General features: G+C 38.0%; 1 protein-coding gene across 1 annotated transcript in view; it reads left to right on the forward strand.

The window, feature by feature from the left end:
• The window catches only part of IMPG1 (interphotoreceptor matrix proteoglycan 1), a 318,324-nt gene that overhangs the window by 190,114 nt on the left and 107,839 nt on the right, over positions 1-20,371 (forward strand). The window contains exons 7-9 of the mRNA XM_036768304.1: positions 2,966-3,066; positions 4,591-4,746; positions 16,833-16,891. Coding sequence (XP_036624199.1) covers positions 2,966-3,066; positions 4,591-4,746; positions 16,833-16,891 — 316 coding nt within the window. The remainder of the gene's footprint in view (positions 1-2,965; positions 3,067-4,590; positions 4,747-16,832; positions 16,892-20,371) is intronic.

Raw genomic sequence — 20,371 nt, forward strand, 5'->3', positions numbered from 1 at the left:
ATTTTTGTCACACACAAAATTGAATCTGCTACTAACATGTATAATACATTTGATGAAAATCAAATTCAATTTTTTATAGATACTCTTTCCCACTTAGTTTAAGTTCATTTATAAGTTTATTCATTTATTTATAAGACTTCTAAGAGGCAAATATCTTCCTTTCTTCCCAACATACATATTCATTAACATGTTTTATATGTATACAGGTATTTCTATGTGTATATGAATATGTATATTTATGTATATATGTATATGTTTGTGTATGTGTATGTGTGTGTATATGTGTATGTATGGCCTAAGAGGTTTAACCTCATAGACAGTAAGACCTGAGTTCCAGACCTGCCCCTAACATAGGCCAATGCAACACATGGCCCTCAGGCCACTTGCAGCCCACCAAAGGATTTGGAGCAGCCTGCAAAAAATGTAGAGGATGTTAAAGAAATTAAAGACATAATAAGTCCTTTGTCCATGCCCAGCTTAACCCGCCTTTCACTAGTCACTGTTATGCCCATCATGTGACTTGGTGGGTGGGTTGCCACTGCACACTCTCTACTGTTTGCCACATGACCCATGGCAACCAACCATCATCGTTAGTCGGTCTCTAGTCTGAGAGGAGCAAGAGTCATAGCTTTTTGTTGTGTTTTTGGTGATCACTAAATTTAAACAGTAAGAACACCTGAAAAATGTATTGAAACTTGTACTGTTTAGCAAAGTAATTTTTTAACATTAATATGATTTCATGATAAATAAAAATCTCAAGTAATAAGAGTAATTAATTGATATTAATTGAAATTTCTTTTTTAATGTTTTTTCTTGCAAAATAGTTTAATCATTAATTATAGACCTTTACTTGGAAAGTGAACCACTAAAAACCTATCAGCAGCCCAAAGAAGCTTAGTCTATTTTAATTTTGGCCCTGATCTACTGCCAAGTTATGCAGGTCTGCCCCAACACAATACCACTACAGTGGCATGAACAAGTTAATTAATACTTTAAGGCCTACAGGCAGCTCTGTAAGACTGTAAGTTACAGAGAAGTTTCGGATAGGCATCACTGGAGGGAGTTCCCACAATGTATATCTTTTTGCATATATGTACATCCGTGTATATGGATATGGATATTTTGAGTTGTCCATTTACCAGTCCTTCAGACTATTTCCTTAATGGTCCTGGACTAATAAGAATGAAGTTCACCCTCTATTCTAAGACTTAGCCTTGGTTGTCTGTGAACACCAGGGATGGGGAGAATTCTGAAAGACTGGCAAAGGAAAATCAAATGTTGAGAACTGTTACTAAACATGAGTACATCTGTGTGTACATAGGGATACACATGTTTACATATACACGTGTGCATATAAAAATTTGGTGCTAGGGATCAGTTCTTGTGATTTCACTGGTTTAGGGAATTCCTGGTACAGAAATTCCTTCCCCTGATGTACACCAGCAACTTCTCTATAACTTATATAACATATAGTCTTAGAGAACTACCTAAGCATAAGAGACTAAGAGGTCTCTGATGTCACATGATTTCACAGGCACCAAAATTCATTTTTTTATATTAAGGCTTTGTCCCTTTTTCAAATGAAAATAGAAAAATAGGATAGAAGGTAAAGGTATGTATACAGTATGCATATGTATGGGTATAGGTATAGATATGTGTGTATATATATATGTGTGTGTATGTATAGGCATAGGTATAAGTATGGGTATATGTATATGTATGTGTATGTATGGATATAAATGAATAAATAGCCTAGGAGGACTAACCTTAAAGTCAGAAAGACCTGAGCTCTAATCCGGCCTCTGACACATACTAACTACCTCTGTGATCATAGGCAAGTCAATTAACCCCTCAATCATTTACTCCCTAATTGAATTAGTTCATCATATTCTTTCCTAAAACAAGTTTGGATAGTGCAGATGGGGCCACAGAGAAACTAAGCATCTGACATAGAAATGACGGGGAGAGTCTTGTTAACAAAAAAAAAGAGAGAGAGAAAGGAGGAAGAGAAGGAGAAGGAAGCTGGGTACACCAGAAAGAAAAAAACAATTGACTAACTTTACTTGTCTAGAGTCAGTGGTTGTATTGTTTGTAAACTTGGCTCAGTCCTCAGGCAGCCCAGGCTTCTATAGTTCCACATATGGGACAGTTCAATGATCACTAGTCTGCAGGGGCTACAGGATCCTCAGTCAAGAAGGACAGATTCAGTAATATTCTATATATTCTGCTTACTACACCTAGACGTCTTCAACAATAAGGTTTAAAAGCCAAATGGTTTTCTGGTTAACTAAGTTTTAACTAGAAAGTTCAATTAACTGAAATGTTCTACTCTTAAGGCTTTTCAGATTAACAAGGTTTTATTGTATAATTTCACACAATAAAACTGAACACATTTGTTTTCCTAAATTTGATGATTTTCCTTGGCTGCAAGAGAGTACAGAATCTCCTCTTAAAAACAAGAAAGATTGTCCTGCATCGGGGATGGTTTTAAATTGATGCAGGCTCTAGCATTGGGCCCAAGGCCCCTGCCAGCCCTTTGAGTCGCTGAATGATAGAGCATTCAAAAACACTTCTCATATCAAATTCAAAAGCCATGGACAGCATCCAAAGAAATATTTCTGAAGAACCAATTTCATATTGTTTTAAGTATGTGCTTCCACTCAATATTCACAAAAAGAGAAATTAATTTGCCCTCATTAAACAAAGTTTTCTTACAATGCATATCCCAAGGACTATTAAACTCGGGCTCTGGGGAGAAGGAAAGGAGAATTTCAATGAGGGAAAACATAGAGCCACACTTTAACTCCAGAATATGCTGATGTTATCTTTTTTTTTTAAATTGGTTGAAAATGCACTTACCATCAGTAAGTGGGTATTGGAGTGACAGAGAGACTCCATGAACTTTTGCCCTCATTCTAATTTAAGCTCTCTTCTAGTGTGTTCATGTGTGTGATTTTTTTTGAAGTCTCAGCAGGTGCTGCTAGCTTCTCTCCATTTCCCTTCATATCCACTCCTAATGGCTCACTTCTCAACAAACTTTTCAATGACACAAAGACTCCTGTGAAGGTGAGGATGTCCTGATATCTTATCTAGCTGTTCATTTGCTTGCTTTCTGTGCTTTAGAGAAAAAAATGGATCAACAATTCAAAGCTATTTTGTTCCCACAATTAAAACGAGAAGATTTTGTTCTGTTCGCTAATTATAAATTATGTTTTTTTTTCTCATAACTGAGAGAAAATTGAATTCACTGTACATGGTTTAAAAAAGAAAGAACCATAGAGGATGATTAAGAAGCAATTCCACTATCATATCACCCTATTTTCTACTTTGGGCTGATAAACCCCTCACCAATCTTATCACAGTGCTTTACCATAGCCAATACACCTGGAATCTAAGAGAATGCCTTCTTTTAGCTTCCTGAGGCCTCTCAGCACTCTTAGATAGGGTTACATATCATCATGGTGTTGAATGGGTTGAAATCCCCAGTTTTCTACCCTCCTGTTTTATTTTTGTGTTTGTATACCCAAGGCCTAGCCTATAAGGGCCTAGCTTCCTTTTTTATTTTTTTTATTTGTATACCCAGGGCCTGGCACGTAGTAAACATAATAAATACTTTCTATTGATTTATTCCACTGGAAAAATTAAGGTACTGCTTCCATGTTTGACCCTCATATACCAATTTTTCAAGTTTTTTAGAAAAGGTTTTCCAGACCTTCCCAGATTGAGGCATAAATCCAATGAAATCATTGTCACTGCTCCAGCTAACACCTTTACAGAATCCTCAAGTGTATATTTTCGGTTTCAGGGAAATACAGTGTTGATCTCAAAGTCATCTATGTACCAAAGGCTGCAAACCAATCTCCTGTGCCACATGCTTAAAACCCAACCCCTATCTTGCTCTATGCCTTAGGAAGTTAATGGGAGCACAGAGCAATGACAGAACCATGCCAATTCCAGATCCAAAGGGCAGTGAGAAAGGCAGGTAATGGGCCTTTGAGCAAGCAAAAGGCAGACCTACTTGCTCAGAGCTGTGCTGCTATTTTTAGACATTCCAGCCCAAGCTTCTAGTTGTGACCCCAATATGCCATTCTCCCTGAGAGTTCCTTTAAGCTAACTTTTGACTTGAAGGTGCTTTAGGGACAATTTTGATATTAAGTTCATGCATGAACAGTCTCATTATATCAGCCCAGGTTTCCCTTTGGTGTTGACTGGACAGTCAAAATACTTCATATTCATTCACACATTTGTCCAATGTAATCATCATTCCAGCATGATCAAACAGGATTGATAAAGCCTCATTGTACACATGACTATACTGAGTTCTACAAAAGGAATAGATCTATTCTCCACTAGCTGTCAATCACAGACAAATTACATTGCTCTCTAAAGATTCTAGGTAACTAAAAGAAAAAAATTTATTCCAAATTTACCCTCCACAAAGTCAATTTCTCATTCCATAGAACTCCATCTCTAAGTCCACTGAAGTTCCCCGAATCAATTTTTTTGTAACCCGTCTAATATTTAGAGCCATCCCAAAAAACTTTCTTTTGGTTTATGCTAAACAAAAATCTATCCCTCTTTTTCCCTCAGGATACAGAAACTGAAATCACTAATATCATATCAGAGGGACCAGCGGAAGAGATGTTAGAATTTAGTGTCAACTTAGCAAGTCAGAAGTTTAAGGCAGAATTGAATGATCCAAAGTCCCCTCATTACCAGGAGCTAGCAACAAAATTTCAACATCAGGTAAGTAGGTTCACCTTTTACTGGATGTATACTTATTTGAATAATTACAGACCTGATCTCTTTTGGCTGGTAATAAAGCCTAATATTTAGAGGAATTGGTATTTACTATAGATCAAATACAAAACATTCCAAAAAGTTGGAAAAAAAGAGATAGAAAAAAGCAGCGTTCCGTTATTATAAGAAATTAAGTATATTTTATTTGAAATATATTCAAGAGGAAGTATTGGGGATGGGGGATCCACAAATACCTATATTTATCCTTGTTGCAATAACCTCAGGCTTTGTATTATGAAATCAAGTCAACTCAACAGGCAAAAAATTTTTTGTTCAAATATTTGCCAGTCGTGTCTGACTCTTCATGACCCCATTTGGGGTTTTCTTGGCAAAGATACTGGAGTGGTTTGCCATTTCCTTCTACAGCTCATTTTTACAAATGAGGGACTGAGGCAAACAGGGTTAAGTGATTTGCCCAAGGTCACATAGCTAGTAAAAGTCTGAGGCTAGATTTGAACTAAAGAAGATGAGTCTATCTGACTCCAGGGCCAGTACTCTATCCAGTGTATCACCTAACTAGCCTTTGAGAATTCATTCTAAAAATTTTAAGTACTTTTTATAAGCCAGGCATTTGACTGGGGATACAAACAAAAGCAAAAAGGAGTCCCTGCCTTCATGGATCTCATATTCTAATGGTGTAAATAACATGCAAACAACTATGTACAGACATGATATATATATATATATATATATATATATATATACATATATACACACACATATATAAATGTTTTACATATAGAATATATTGGAGATAATCTCAGAGGAAAAACATCTTAAGATTAACAAGGACCAAGAAAGATTTCTTACAGGAGGTGGAACTTTAGCTGAGATCTAAAGCAAGCCTGGGAAGCCAGGAAGGAGGGGAAAGAGAACATTCCAGGCTTGGGGGCCAGGCAGTGAAAGGGTAGAGTTGGGAGATAGAGCATTGAGTGCCAGAAATTGCAAAAAGGCCAGTGTCTCTGAGTAACAGAGTAAGAAACATAGAGAGCAAAAGCTAGAAAGGTAGACAGGGGTCAGGTTGAATGTCTGTCTTCCTTCCAAAAAACATTCCCAAGTAAGTCTATTAAATTCAACCTTATTTCCTTGCTTAAGACTAAAGTGAGAGGGCTTAACGAGTACCTTTCTTATTCTAGGAATAAAGTGATTCCTATAAAGGAGGGAAGAACTATTGATTAAAGAAATACAAATTAAAACAACTCTGAGGTACCACCTCACACCTTTTAGATTGGCTAATATGATGGAAAAGGAAAATGATAAATGTTAGAGGGGACGTGGAAAAATTGGAACACTAACACACTGTTGGTAGGGTTGTGAACTGATCCAACCATTCTGGAGAACAATTTGGAATTATTTCCAAAGGGCAATCAAACTGTACATATCCTTTGATCTACTAGGTTTATATCCCAAAGAGATCATTAAAAAGGGAAAAAGACCTACATGCACAAAAAATATTTATAGCAGCGCTTTTTGTGGTGACAAAGAATTAGAAATTGAAGGGATCCCCTTTAATTGGGGAATGGCTAAATAAGTTGTGATATATGAATGTAATAGAATACTGATGTACTTTAAGAATTGGTGAGCAGGGGGCAGCTAGGTGGCTCAGTGAGTACAGCACAGGCCCTGGAGTCAGGAGGACCTGAGCTCAAATTCGACCTCAGACGCCTGACATATGTACTAGCTGTGTGACCTTGGGCAACTCATTTAACCCCAATTGCCCTGCCAAAAAAAAGAATTGGTGAGCAGGAGGATTTTAGAAACACCTGGAAAGACTTACATGAACTGAAACAAACTTAAATGAGCAGAACCAGGAGAATATTGTACACACAGTAACAGCAATATTGTGTCATGATTAACAATGAATAACTTAGCTCTTCTCAGCAATACAAAATGATCCAAGACAATTCCAAAAGACACATGTTGGAAAATGCTATCCACATCCAGAGAAAAAACTGATGGAATCTGAATGCAGAGTGAATCATAGTATTTTCACTTTATTTTTTTGTGGTTTTTCCCTTTTGGTCTGCTTCTTCTTTAACAACATAACTAATGGGAAATAGATTTTAAATGATTGCACATATACAACCTATATCAAATTGCTTGTCATTTTAGGGAGGAGGTAAAAGAGGGAGGGAGGGAGAAAATTTGGAACTCCAAATTTTTTAAATGAACATTAAAAATTATTTTTATGTGTAATTGGGAAAAATAAAATAATATTTTTAAAAAAGAAAGGAGGGAGGAAATAATCCATTAAAAAAGGAAATATGCCCACTCTCCAAAAACAGAAAAATAGGTGATCATAATTACAGTTATGTGAATTTGCATTTGATTGAACAAACATTCCCAAAACGTTGACACAGAGGGAGTCATAGTATGTCGGTTGTCCTCTGTATTCTGTCTAGCAGTACCTTGCAATTTAGCCATTCAGTTGGCATTTCTTTCTGTTTTACTCATTACCAAGTGCAAGTAATAGAGGCAATGTGTTGTACTAACTTTAGAGTCTGCAAGACCTGAGTGTAACACCTAATACATATTAGTCATGTAACCATGGGAATTATTCACCCCCTCAGTATCCAAACAACTTTCTAGGACAATATATTTGAAGCAAATTGTTAATCTGCATTTATGGAGAGAATTTCCACACTCGGAGTTCCTTATACTGCAACACAAGTCTGAACAAGTCTGAACCATCCCCTTCATCCACTCTCCAAAATGCTAGCTAGGTGGCACACTGGAGAAAGTAATGGGCTTAGAATCAGAAATACCTGAGTTTAAATTCTACCATACACTTACTAGCTGTGTGACCCTGGGCAAGTCACTTACCATCTCTGAGACTCAATATCTTCATCTGTACATGAAGTGTTTGTTCTCAATGGCTTCAAAGTGCTCTAAATCTATAATATTATGATTTCATTTACTGGCAATTTCTCAGCGACTCAAAAGACATTCCATGATTTATTGAAACAATGAGACTCCATAACCATCAAATAATATTTTCTAAGTGCCTACAGTGAATAGTTGCTTTAATAAGGGCTACTCGTATTCAATAGTAAGAAGATATTTGCTCCATGCTTGTCCTTCTTAAAGCATCAAAGGCTAGTTAGTTTCCATTCAACTGGAACATAAATGCATGTGCAGAAGAATCTAAAATTCTAATCTTTCTTCTTTTAAGTTACTTCCTTCTAGCTTCAGAGAAAAATTTCAACAAACAAATCAAAATGCATTTGTTAGGCCTCTGATTAATGCCAGAACTGTACTAGGATCTGGGGATACAAGGACAAAAATATAACAGTCCCTGACCACAAGGAATTTACATTCTACTGGTACCACACATACGTAGTTTCATAGATTTAGAGTTGTAAAGGAACTTAGACGTCATCCAGTCCAACCACTTCATTTTACAGCTGAAGAAACTGAAGCCCCGAAAGGTTAAATGACTTGCCTAAGGCCCCACAGGTAGTAAGGGGCAGCACTGGCATTTCAATCTAAGACTTCCATATCTAAAACCAGTACGCTCCACTGCACTATACTGAAAAAATTAGACAGACAATTATCAGGGTAGACCTGTTGGTGACATGTGAATTGAGCCTTGAAAGAACATAAAGATACTAGGTGGTAGGAATGAGGAGAGGTGTATTCTAGGCATGAGGAAGGGCTTACAAAACAGAATGGAGGTGAGCGATAGAATATTGAGTTTAGAAAAGAGCAAATTGCTCTCCTTATTTAGAATGTACAGTCTGAAAATGGAATTATATAAAATATGGATGGAAAGATAAAGGGAGCCAGATCATAGAAAGCCTTAAGTACCTGCCTAACTGTTACAGGCAGTGGAAAGTCACGGATAATCCTTGAGTAGAGGAGTAACATAGTCAGACCTGTATCTTGAGAAGATGGTTTTGATGAGTGTAGAAGACTGATTAGAAAAGGAAGAGACTGGAAGCAGTGACACAAATCTGGAAGTTCCTATGTGAGAGGTTTAAGAGCCTGAACTCAACACATGGCTGGGTGGGTGGAAAGAAGGAGATGGCCGCAATAAAAGGTTTCATATCTGATTGGATATCAAGGGTGAGGAAGGGGGGGACAGTCAAGAGAGACTCCAAGGTTATTAACTTGAGTAACTGAAGGATGGTTATGCCTTAAATAGAAGAAGGGAAATTTGGAGCGTTAGTGGATAAAATACTGAGTTCTACTTTGAATATCTTAATTATGAAATACAGAACATTCAAGAGAGGATATTCCACAGATAGTTGATGATGTAGGGCTAGAAAGTTTGGGAGAGAAATTAGGGCTGGATATTCAGATCTGGAAGTCAACTGCATAGCTATGATACTTGAACTCAAATTGAGGAGTGAGATAGCCAAGCAAATGCATGCAGGAAGAGAAGAGGACCCCAGAGAGACCTGGGAAACACCCATGCTAAAAACACAGGTGTTTACACAGAACTTCTAGCTCCCTAGAAAGGAATGTATCTAATATATGTACATGATAAGACAACATAAAGATAACAAATTGGTAAGATAGGGTTAGAGTTTAGTAGAGAAAGGAAAGGAGGTTTATTGTGGTTTTCAAGATACCCGGGAAGTGAGGAAAGTTAAGACACCCACAGATTGCTATGCATTTGTCCAGGGCTGTTAAAAACAAGAACCAGAAAGACCAAGATATTTACTTCCAGCAAATATGGAGAGCAAGGGGGATTTTAAAGTGACTTGCATAGACTGTATTTTTACTACTACCAAATAACTTCTATCTATATTCAAGATGTAGGCAGGTCTGTCTCCTGGAAGAGACCAGAGGGTCACAGATTAAAGTTGAAAGAGACCTTGGAGTAAATCTAGTCCAATCCCTTCATTTTATAAATGAACTAATGTCCAGAGAAGTTAAGTAACTTGCCCAAGTTCTCCCAAGTAGTAAGGGGCAGAGATGGGATTTGAACACAGGTTCCAAATCTCTTTCTCTTTCTACAATGCACCATGACATCAGAGATCAGGAGCTTAAAGGATTCTTTTCCACTTCTTTGGTTTTCGGAGAAAATGAAATATTCCTTAAACCACAAACACACAGAGAAACGTGTGTGTGTGTGTCTCTCTGTGTGTGTATGTGTGTATGGTGTTACTGTGAAAACAAAGAAAAAATATCTGAAGAGAGCAAAGGAAATTCTGACCCGTGTCAAGAGGTAGGAATGGAAGAAGGATAAAGAGAAAAAAAGAACTGACAAGCCCTTGGAACTAAAAACAGATCTGAGGTTCATACTGGAGAAAAAGAGCCAGCTAGTCATCCTGAATAGAATGCAGTTTTAGATCCGCAGATGCAGTCCTATGAGAGATTATCAAATAAAGGTGAAAGGAAGAAGAAGAGTAGTGGTGGTTGATGCCTCCCTGCTGAAGGGTACTGAAGCAGCTAATAATTTCTTGCAAAGTCATAATTATAAATTCATCCTTCAAAAATGGAAAAAAGCAGCAAGAGGAAATTCTATTCAGGTTCTGATTCTCACCAACAAAGAGAAACTGTTTGTTGGTGTGCAAATGATGGGAAGCTCAGGTAAAAACAACCACTCCATTTTAGAATGTTGTGTTAGAAGAGAGAAGAACTGGGCATAGTTTGAAATGAATCTTTGTTTTAAGAAAAGTAGATTTAAAAGCATTCTGAGATAGAGTAGGTAGGATCTCACGGTTTAAAATTCTGTAGAGAAAGTCAACCCAGGAGGGACGGATGATAAACTTTCAAGAACAGAAAATCTGAGTATGAATAGGAAACTCATCAACCAGATATGTATAAAAGATAGAAGGACAGGTAAAGAAAGATAAATATCAAGTGTGACATCATCTTCTAAGCGTAGTGACAGTAGCACTAAAGCTCAGAAGGAGCTGAAGCTGATGATGAAAGCTAAGAATAAAAGAAAGGATTGCTAGTGGCAGGAGGATGGGTTACTTCTATTGAGGAAGATCAAAGAAGGGACAGGACTCTACCACTCTAGGGATGGATGAAAAGATTTATTATCTGTCTGCAAAGAGAAGGCAGAACTGCAGAACTCTTTCACTGCTTCTGATTTCCTGGGTGAAGAAAATGACCTCTAGAACTGGAAAAGACAAGAAAAAATGGCTAGTAGGAAACTGATAAGCAAAATAAGTTAGGATGCAGTAAGAGAGTACTGAGCTGCCCTGGATAAATCAAAGTAATCTAGCTTAGAAGAAGACTATCCGAGGGGACTGAAAAAACGGGCAGATGGGATTGCTGATGCTTTGTCTATGATCTTTGAGTGATCATGGAAGACTGGAGAAGTACATATGCTGTACCAATTTCCAAAAAAGGGAAGATAATGGAGACTGAAAAGTATAAGTAGGGTGCCTAACTTCAATTCCTGGCATAAATTTGGAACTCATTACTTTTTAAAATAAATTTTGTTGCTATATTTTATTTTTATATCACCTAAATTTCCTCCTGTATTCCTCCCACTCCCCCTTCCCATAGAGCCACTCTTTATAACATGGACTTTTTTAAGAAAAAAACTAAAAGAAAAGAGAAAAAAAGTTAGAAAAACTGATCAATACGTAAAAAATTGACAATTTATGCAATATTTCACACCTGTGGACCCCCCCCCACATACACACTCCTACAAAGGAGTGGAGGGGACAAGTATATCATTCAATGGAAGGGATGGTTACAGAATATGTGGAAATGGTGATCAATCAATCAAGAAGCATTTCTTAAGTGACTACCATATGTCAGGAACTTTGCTAGGTTCTGGGGATACAAATAGGGTGAATAAAACAATCCCTATTTGCAAAGAGTTTAATAGGGGAGACCAGAAGGATATATTTAGGTATACACAGAATAAACATGAAGAAAATAAACTAAAAGTATTTGTAGTATAGGAAGACGGGGTACTAGCATTTGAGAGGCTCAGGAAAGGCTTCATGTGGAAGGTAGTACTTCAGATGTGTCTTGAAAGAAAAGAGGGTTATTATCTTTTTGATCCAAGGCTTGCATTGAAAGGCATAACTCTCAGGTAATGATCCTGTTGTACTTTTCCCTGATCAGGGCACATAAGCTATACTGTACTCAGCTCTGTACACCACATGTTACAAAGGGCATTGATAAACTAGAGTGTCCAGACCAAGGCAAACAGAATAGTAATGGGACTCGAGTTCCTGACCTATGTTGAAGGAATAGGAGTCTTCAAGTATCAGAAGGCTGTCACCTAGAAGAGGTATTCAAATTGTTCTACTTGGTCCCAGAATGCAAAATTAGGAACAACGAGTACAAATTACGGAGGCAAACTTGGTCTTCTGCTAGACCAAAACACTTTCAGTTAGTGCTATTTAAGAGTAGAATGGGCTGCCTCAGGAGGTTGTGGGTCCTTCTTCACCAGGGATCCCTAACTCAAAGCTGGATGACCATATTGTATATATTGTATTATACATACATATATATGTGTGTGTGTGTGTGTGTGTGTGTAGAAAGAAAGAAAGAAAGAAAGAAAGAAAGAAAGAAAGAAAGAAAGAAAGAGAAAGAAAGCAGAAATATTGTAGAGACAGTTCTTATTTTCTTATTCAGGGAACTATTGAATTAGATAACCTCTGAATCACCTTCCAATTCTGAAATTCTGAGAGGCAGGAAATTGGTCAGTCAACAAGTATTTATTAAGCATTTATTATGTACTAAACACTGTGCTAAGGGCTAGGTATAAAAAGAAAAACAAAACATAATCTTTGCCCTCAAGGAGCTCACATTCTAATAGGATAGGGTTGTTGTTTGTCCTTTGTTCTTGAAGAGGACCATGACATCAGAGAGGTGATACCATGACATGAAAGTGAATTGCATTTAAATGAGGCAGAGCTGTGCAAAGTCACCAGTGTCATTTTCTCCTCCAGAGCCATCTGGGTCCAGTGGCTAGATATAGATGAGGACAACTGGAGATGGTCCAGGATGCAATGGGGGACCTTGGCCTTTTCCAACTAAGTGCTTTAGCAGGTCTCAGTTTGACTGAGGCAACACCCATTCAGTGATTCAATAGGGTGGAGGGACAATATGCAAAAAGAAAAAAAATTGTACAACAAGGTATTTACAGAGCAAATGGAAGGTAATTTCAGAGGGAAGGCACTAGCAGTAGTGGGGACTGGGAAAAGCTTCTCATGGAGGGTGGAATTTGACCAGAGACTTGAAGGAGGCCAGAGAGACCAGAAATTGGAAGTAAGGACAGAGAGGTTTCCAGGCATGAGAGCTTGCTGATGCAAAAGCACTAAGTAAGTCAAGAGATGGAGTGTTTGAAACAGAACAGTTCCTTGGACAAGTCCAAAATGTCCGGTGCAAGTTCCCCAATGAAAGGCCCGTTCTACCACACACAGTAAGCCCTGACAAGAAGAGCGACTGACTAAAAAATGGCCAAGTGCAGCAAAAATCTTGCCAGTAAAAAATGAAAGCAGTGACCATTAACCGGGCATTGGCACACATAGGAAGAACCACTTGCTCCCAGCCAGATGTCTGGGTGGCACTGCCCAGGATAAATCATCCTTTTCATTCAGGCTGATGGCATTTAATTACCATCCAGACAACTCTTGATAATGTTCAAAATTCATCTCCTGAATACTGGAATCTTGGAATCTAGGAAATAATGGAAATGGAGTTAATAAGTGGATTTGCCCATCACCGTGTGCCTCTACTAGAGAAACAGCATGGAGTAGTAGAGAGACTCAAAGAAGTGGTGGGCAGGATTTTTCTCCTCCAACATCTCTTAGCAGTCTTCAAGTATTTGAAAGTCTGTCATTTAGAAGAGGGAGGAGATTTGTTCTTCTTGGCCCCACAGGATAGAAGTGGGAGTGATTGGTAGAAACTTCAAAAATGCAAATTCAGACATAAGGTAAGGAATAAGTTACACCTAGCTGACTTAGAAGTAAGCCGGACTTCCTCCCTCTGATATTCTCAGCCATATGATAGCTGGCTTCTAATATTTGAAGGGCTGTTGTTATATGAAAGAGGGATGAGATTTGTTCAGCTTAACCTCAGAGGGCAGAACTCAGAGCAATGGGTGGAACACTTTCTCTGGGATCTCTAACTCTTGAGGTCTATGTGATTCTGTTACTTATCAACAATAGGTGAACAAACACTTTAAGCCTTCAGGGAAGAAAATGAAAGAGTGAAGTATTGCACAAAAAAAAACAATGGAGTGAGAGTCCAGTGACTCGGTCTCCTCCTCATTCTGTCACTAGCTAGATGTATAACTGGACCAAATCACTTCTCTCCCCCTGGCCTCAGTTTCCTCATCTGCAAAATGGACAGATTAGATGAGCTCACTTTTAGTTCTAAGAGTCAATGAAAATGCTCTGTATGCCTAACGGATATCATTTCTTAAATGTTGTTATTATGAGGGAGAATTGTGTTTCTGCACTCTGGAAACTCTGCTAACGAAAGAAAGGGAAGTTTTACAAAATCCAAAGAGATGTCTCTTGCCCTCCCCACTTTTTACTTTTACACCATCATTGACACACCCATAAAAAGGAAATCCTCTGGCTCTCAATATCAATTGCCCTCCCAGACAGGCCAGCTGTGCAAACATGCCCCACATCCCTCAAAAGCTGGGTAGTAGAAAGTCAATCAGCTTAGCATGAGCCCCACTGCAGCATTAGAAGAAATCATCTGGGCCTAATCAGGAATTAATGAACAGCACTTGGTAGTAATTTAATTTCCATAATAAACCTAATGAGCAATTTAATACAAGTGTCCAAAAGGAATTGACTGCTATTGTCTGAGCCCCTTTCTTTCTTCATAACTCCACCTCTTCAGGTCATCTTGTCACCAGTGACCGTTTTCCTACAGTACAAGCAGAAAATTAGCCATGAAAACAATAATAGTAATGGCCTGCATTTCCATCATGTTCTTTTGAGGTTTTCAAAGCACTTTTTCACAAAAATAAATATAAGTGGTACTGCTGGCAGCTAGGTGACCCAGTGGATAGGACACTGAACCTGGAGTCAGGAAGACCAGAGTTCAAATGTGGCCTCAGACACATACTAGCTGTGTGACTCTGGTCAAGTCACTTAATTTTTGTCTGCCTCAGTTTCCTCAACTGTAAAATGGGCATAATAATAGTACCTGCCTCCTACAGTTGTTTTGGGGATCAATTAAGATAATATTTGCAAAGCACTATATATATATATGTAAGCTATCATTACTGTCATTGTTATTATACTGTCTTGTTATTATCTATCTTGTATCTTCTCCATTTTAGATAGGGAGATTTAGGCTCCAAGGGATTAATGATTGTCCCAAGATTACACAGCAAGTATCAAAAGCAGGATTCCTCAAACAGGTCTGATTTAAGCAGTGATTTTTTTTCACTTAGGGTGCTTTTTTGAGGAGCAAGGGAGTGTGGGTGATATGAATCAGCCCAGTGATTTCATCCAAATAGAAAGCTCCCAGTGAGAAATTTCTTCAACTGACACAGATTATCATTTTCTCTACAACTTATAACATTAGAGAATTGTCTAGGGGCCCTGAGAAACTAAGCAACTTAATCAGGATCGCACAGCCAGTCTGTGTCAGATGTTCTAGGAACATTTCCAGATTCTGGGGCTCACAGGTGGTCGTGATGGATCAGATAGGTGAGCTTTTACCTTTTTTATTTATTTTATTTACCTTTTTACCTTTTTTACCTTATCTTGCCAGGGCCCAGGCCTCCACTTCACTCCCTCTCCATTTCTCCTCCTCTTCTTTTCCAGTATTCCATTCCGCGTTGTCTTCCCCTATTAGAATACAAGCTTCTCGAGGGAAGGGACTGCCTTTCTTGCTTTTGTTGGTTGCCCAGCATTAAGCACAATGCCTGGTCTATAGTAAGCATTTAATAAGTGCTTTATCTGAGGGCCTGTATGGCAAAGCAAAGATTGTTTAGGGCCTGGATTTGTTCTTTATTTCAATTCCTGAGTTGATCTCCAAGCTCTAAAGACTGTCATAGGTGTAGTAAGCAGGTTAACATTCACCCAGAACTTTTGTTCAATACTTCACATATTGGGGTACCTTGCCTCTATGAGCTGGACAAACAGGCAATTACCAGGTTCTAGAGTGTTCTAGAACCTAACATGCAAGTCAATCAACATAAATGTGGTCTGAAGCTCAAAATGAGTGACTTTGGGATTAGCTGCATTACTGTTCTGTTCAGGCAGCATGGATAATTGAGAGTCACTAATTACTCATTTCAGTGACAATGCAGCCTCCTGCTGCTGTGTTTACAAACACTGCATAGAGAATGAAATGGTGATATACACAAAGGATGTTGAAATGTCAAATCAATTAAGAAAATGCTTTATAAAGTACATGGAAGCCAAAATTCCAAAGTCATTTTCCACAACATCTGACATTACTGAACCATCTTTTTTTATGTTTAGTATACAGCTCCACATTAAGACCAGGTCTAACAACACATAATTATTCTGGACTTAATAAGGGTGATTCTCAGAATATTATGCCTACCCCCTAGGAATATAAATAAAAATCTAGTAGCTGAGTACCAGCAAGTTTTGCCTATAAATGCATTCATAGCTCATTCAGAGAAAATATTCCAGAAGAATAGGACAGATCATAAATTACTCAGATAATTAAAGCAGGAAAAACAACAGCAAGAAAAAAATAAGAACCCTTGGAGTGGATTTGAGAGAGTTATGAAAAAATCCAAATGTTTTAGACTCAAGTATCACTTCCATTCTCCCTTCTTTACAGATTTATTATGCTGATAATAGTACCTGCCTCTCAGGATTGTTGTGAAGATTAAATGAGATAATATTTCTAAAGTGCATAGTACAGTGCCTTGCATACAGTAGGCACTTAATATATACTTATTTCCTTCCTTCCTCCCTATTAGATATCTCTCCAAGAGGTACTTAATTCTTCCATCTTCCTAAGTCATCCAAAAAGTTCTCCAGGTGGGTGTTATTTCAAGTTAGGGAAGGCTTGGAAGTCTAAAAGAGGGATCTCACAAGATCATTTCTTTCTCTCTCTCTCTCTCTCTCTCTCTCTCTCTCCCTCTCTCTCTCTCTCTCCAGATGCAAAAAATATTTAAGACACTTCCAGGATTCAAAGAAATCCATGTCTTAGGATTTAGGTAAGTATGAAAATCTCTCTCATTCAGTATTTTCCTGACCTTCTCCCTACTTTTTTGTTAAAAGCTATATCAATACAAAATATGTATTATTCATTCCAGGGTTTGGCTCACTTCCATCCTCAAAATAACATGCATTCTAGATAGTTGGATTTTCAAAGATGAACATGAGTCTGGGTCATTTTTAAATGAACTGAGTTCCTTCTGCCCTAAGGAAAGCACTCCTTCATCTACAGATTTTTCAGCCATGATTTGCTGGCAATGTTCTTAATGATCCCCCATAAAACTAGCTCATATAAGATGGATCAAATAAGGATATGAAGTCCTCTTTGGCCTGTTGCTTAGAGAATGATCATGCAACCAGATTTTCCAAATCCCACACAAGACTACCACCATCTGTAAGTCCCATCAGGCGAAAGGAAAGGATGAAACTGTCTTCCAACTGCCCTCACCATCAGCATTCATTCTGGCACATGGACCCACAGCTGATGAAAGCAGCCTTGTTTCTATCCATTAGTATCAAAACACACTAATGTGGTGGGTGGCTTTTGGCAAGACTTTTTAAAATCATTCATTATGCCAAGCATCCATCTCATACCCCCAGATGGGTTCACAATTTGCTATTTTAAAAATCCACAGCAGGTTTATAATTCAGCTCCGACATGAGCAGAATATGAGTCCCTGTATCTAAGGTCAACGACAGGGAGCAGGCAGATGAGGGTACAGGTAAAGTTCCTTCTTGGCATGCTCATTGTCTATTTTTTTTAAAGCCACAGGATGCACCAAGTCAGCAGGAATAAGACAAGCTCATAAATAGTTTTCTGTGTGTGTTCGCTTGGTTGGTTTATTTCTTTCTAAGTTTCCATGCCCCACTGATTTGTGTAACTTCTGGAGAAGGAAATATTAAAAAATGAACATAATAAACAGTGAAATCCCTAATATTGACAAAAGTTGACTCATTTGTCTTCATTTCACAATGCTAGTCTGCAGCAGTTCATATGAAATTATATGTATACAACCAAAATAAAAATGGAAAGAATAAAACTCTGAACATAGGCAAACTGTTTCTAGACAAGCTGCTACAGGGAAATTTGCAGATTTTTAATTTAAAGTTGTTATGGATGGCATAATAATGAACTTCATAGTGAACTGAGATATATTGAAGTTGCTAAGATCATCTTCAAGTAAATGAAAAACATCATTAAAATAAAGAATTAATAGATAATAATAATTGGCATTTATGTAACACATAATGGCATCATGTTATATAGTGAATAGAGCTCTAACCTTGAGATCTTTGAAATATACTAGCTAAGTAATCCTAGCAAACACCATTTCACATCTCATTTTCTTGGGAAAGTCTCTGTAAGTTACAGAAAAGTTGACAATCTGCATTGATGTAGAGAGTTTTCATACCAAGAGTTCCTTACACCATAAAATCACAGACCCATTCTCCCCCACACCCCTATCGATCTTTCAGCCTCCAAATGTATGTGTGTGTATGTAAATGTATACACATACTATATGCATATATATTATGTGTGTGTGTGTGTACGTACACACACATACAGGGTGTTCCAAAAATCTTAGTGCAAATTTAAGCTTTAATAGCTTAAGCCTTAATATCTTTAAATTCTACTAAGCCTTTTGGAATACCCTGTGAGTAAAAAGAGAGCAACAGAGAAAGAGAACACGTGAGAGTGTTTTAGAGTTTGTGAAATACTTCATATACGTTATCTCATTTGATCTTCAAAACAATAGTCAGGCATTACAATAGGCCCAGCACTCTATGCACTATGCCACCTAGCTGCCTTGAAAAATCAAAAAAAGAAAGAAGAAACTTAGATATCAAATTAATGTACACATGCATTAGGCTACAACTTCCCTCATGGACTAAAGTCTTTTTAAGGACTAGATATGATTCCTTAAATAGGTTATAAAAATAAATGCAAAGATTTTCCCTTGAGTCCCATTTTCCATTGGCCACAGCTACTTTAAAACTTTGTGTGGCAAACCTTTTAAGTGATGTACTTAGAAAATGATAATTTTCTCTTAATTAATAAACACTAAAAGACGACATGAAAACACTATCAGCAACCTCACTCCTTCGTTGATACTCTGAGTCCTTATTCAGGTCATGGGTATGACTCTGGCTTCTCAATGGCTTTGCCAGTATAGCACAAGTTCTGGCTGGTCCCAATGAGCTAGGAAGGCATGGAATAATGGCCCCTTAATGGACTAAGTGCCTATAATGTTCAGGACCTGCCATCTGCCAAGGCAGCATGGGACTGAATGTCTGTTTTCCAAAGACCATCCTCACTAATTCCACAAAATCTCACTCCATCACTAGGTTGCTCACAAACTTTTTTTTTCAAAAACAGCATCCCAAAAAAAACTATTGTCAACGAGGGTTTGTGTTTGTGGAGGAAGAAGCCATATCAATGAAAGTATGGTTCATAGGATCATAGATTTAGAGCTGGAAGGGGACCAGAGAGGCCTTCTAGCTCACCCTCTCACTTTACAGATAAAGAAACTAAAGCAGAGATTTAAAGAGATTTGACCAAAAATACACAGACGGCAGACCTGAGACTCAGACCCAGGTCATTTGACTACAAAAGCATTCTCTTGAGGTCAGATCCACCAAGAGAGGTATACATCAAGTAAGTTTCTTAGTACCTACAATGTAGAACATTCCATTAATTTCATTTTCTAGCATCTTTAACTATTCTTTTTTCCCCAAAAACCCCAAGCTTAGAAACTGAAAGGTACTAATCTCATGTTTAGCATTTCATTCCCTACTGATGTCTCTTAATTGTGGAAATGTTATCTCAGTCAATTTATTCATTTGGTATCCTTTGTAAGCTCTTTTTTCTGGCAAAGAAAAAAAAACAATCCTGCTTCCTTTTATTTGTGCCCCCTTGCTGAATTGGAGTGAAAGCATCCTTTTCACTGGATTATCACAATCCTTCCAATATTGTTTCTGCAGACTCAGATAACTTCATACTAGGTTTCCTTTGAGCATGATAAGCCCGTATTCCATAATTATTCACTCAAAAGGAATAGAAGTTTCAGTTACACCTGAAAATGAGGCCATGGGAATTATTTCATCACTCCCTCATCTGCTGAAAAGGAGTAGTCAGCAGCAAAGTTAGACTTCTCTCACAAAACAAGCCAGACAGACCCTCATGTCTGTGATCAGAAGGCAGAACTCCCAGGAGAGCAGGCTACTGTCATTTGGCCCCCTCAATGGAAATGAACAAAAAGATTAGCCCCCAGACTACTCCACAGGTCTGACGATGTCACCCCACCTACTCAATAAACTCCAGCGGTTCTCCTACTGCCCCCTCAACGAGCAAATGTAAAATCCTGCTTGACTTTTAAAGTCCTTTATTATTCGGCCCCTTCCTACCTTTCTAGTCCTCTTATACCTTTACCATCTCTACTACCTACTATACTATCCAGCAACACTAGCCTTTTCATCTT

Source organism: Trichosurus vulpecula, chromosome 7 (assembly GCF_011100635.1).
Source record: "Trichosurus vulpecula isolate mTriVul1 chromosome 7, mTriVul1.pri, whole genome shotgun sequence".
NCBI lineage: Eukaryota > Metazoa > Chordata > Mammalia > Diprotodontia > Phalangeridae > Trichosurus > Trichosurus vulpecula.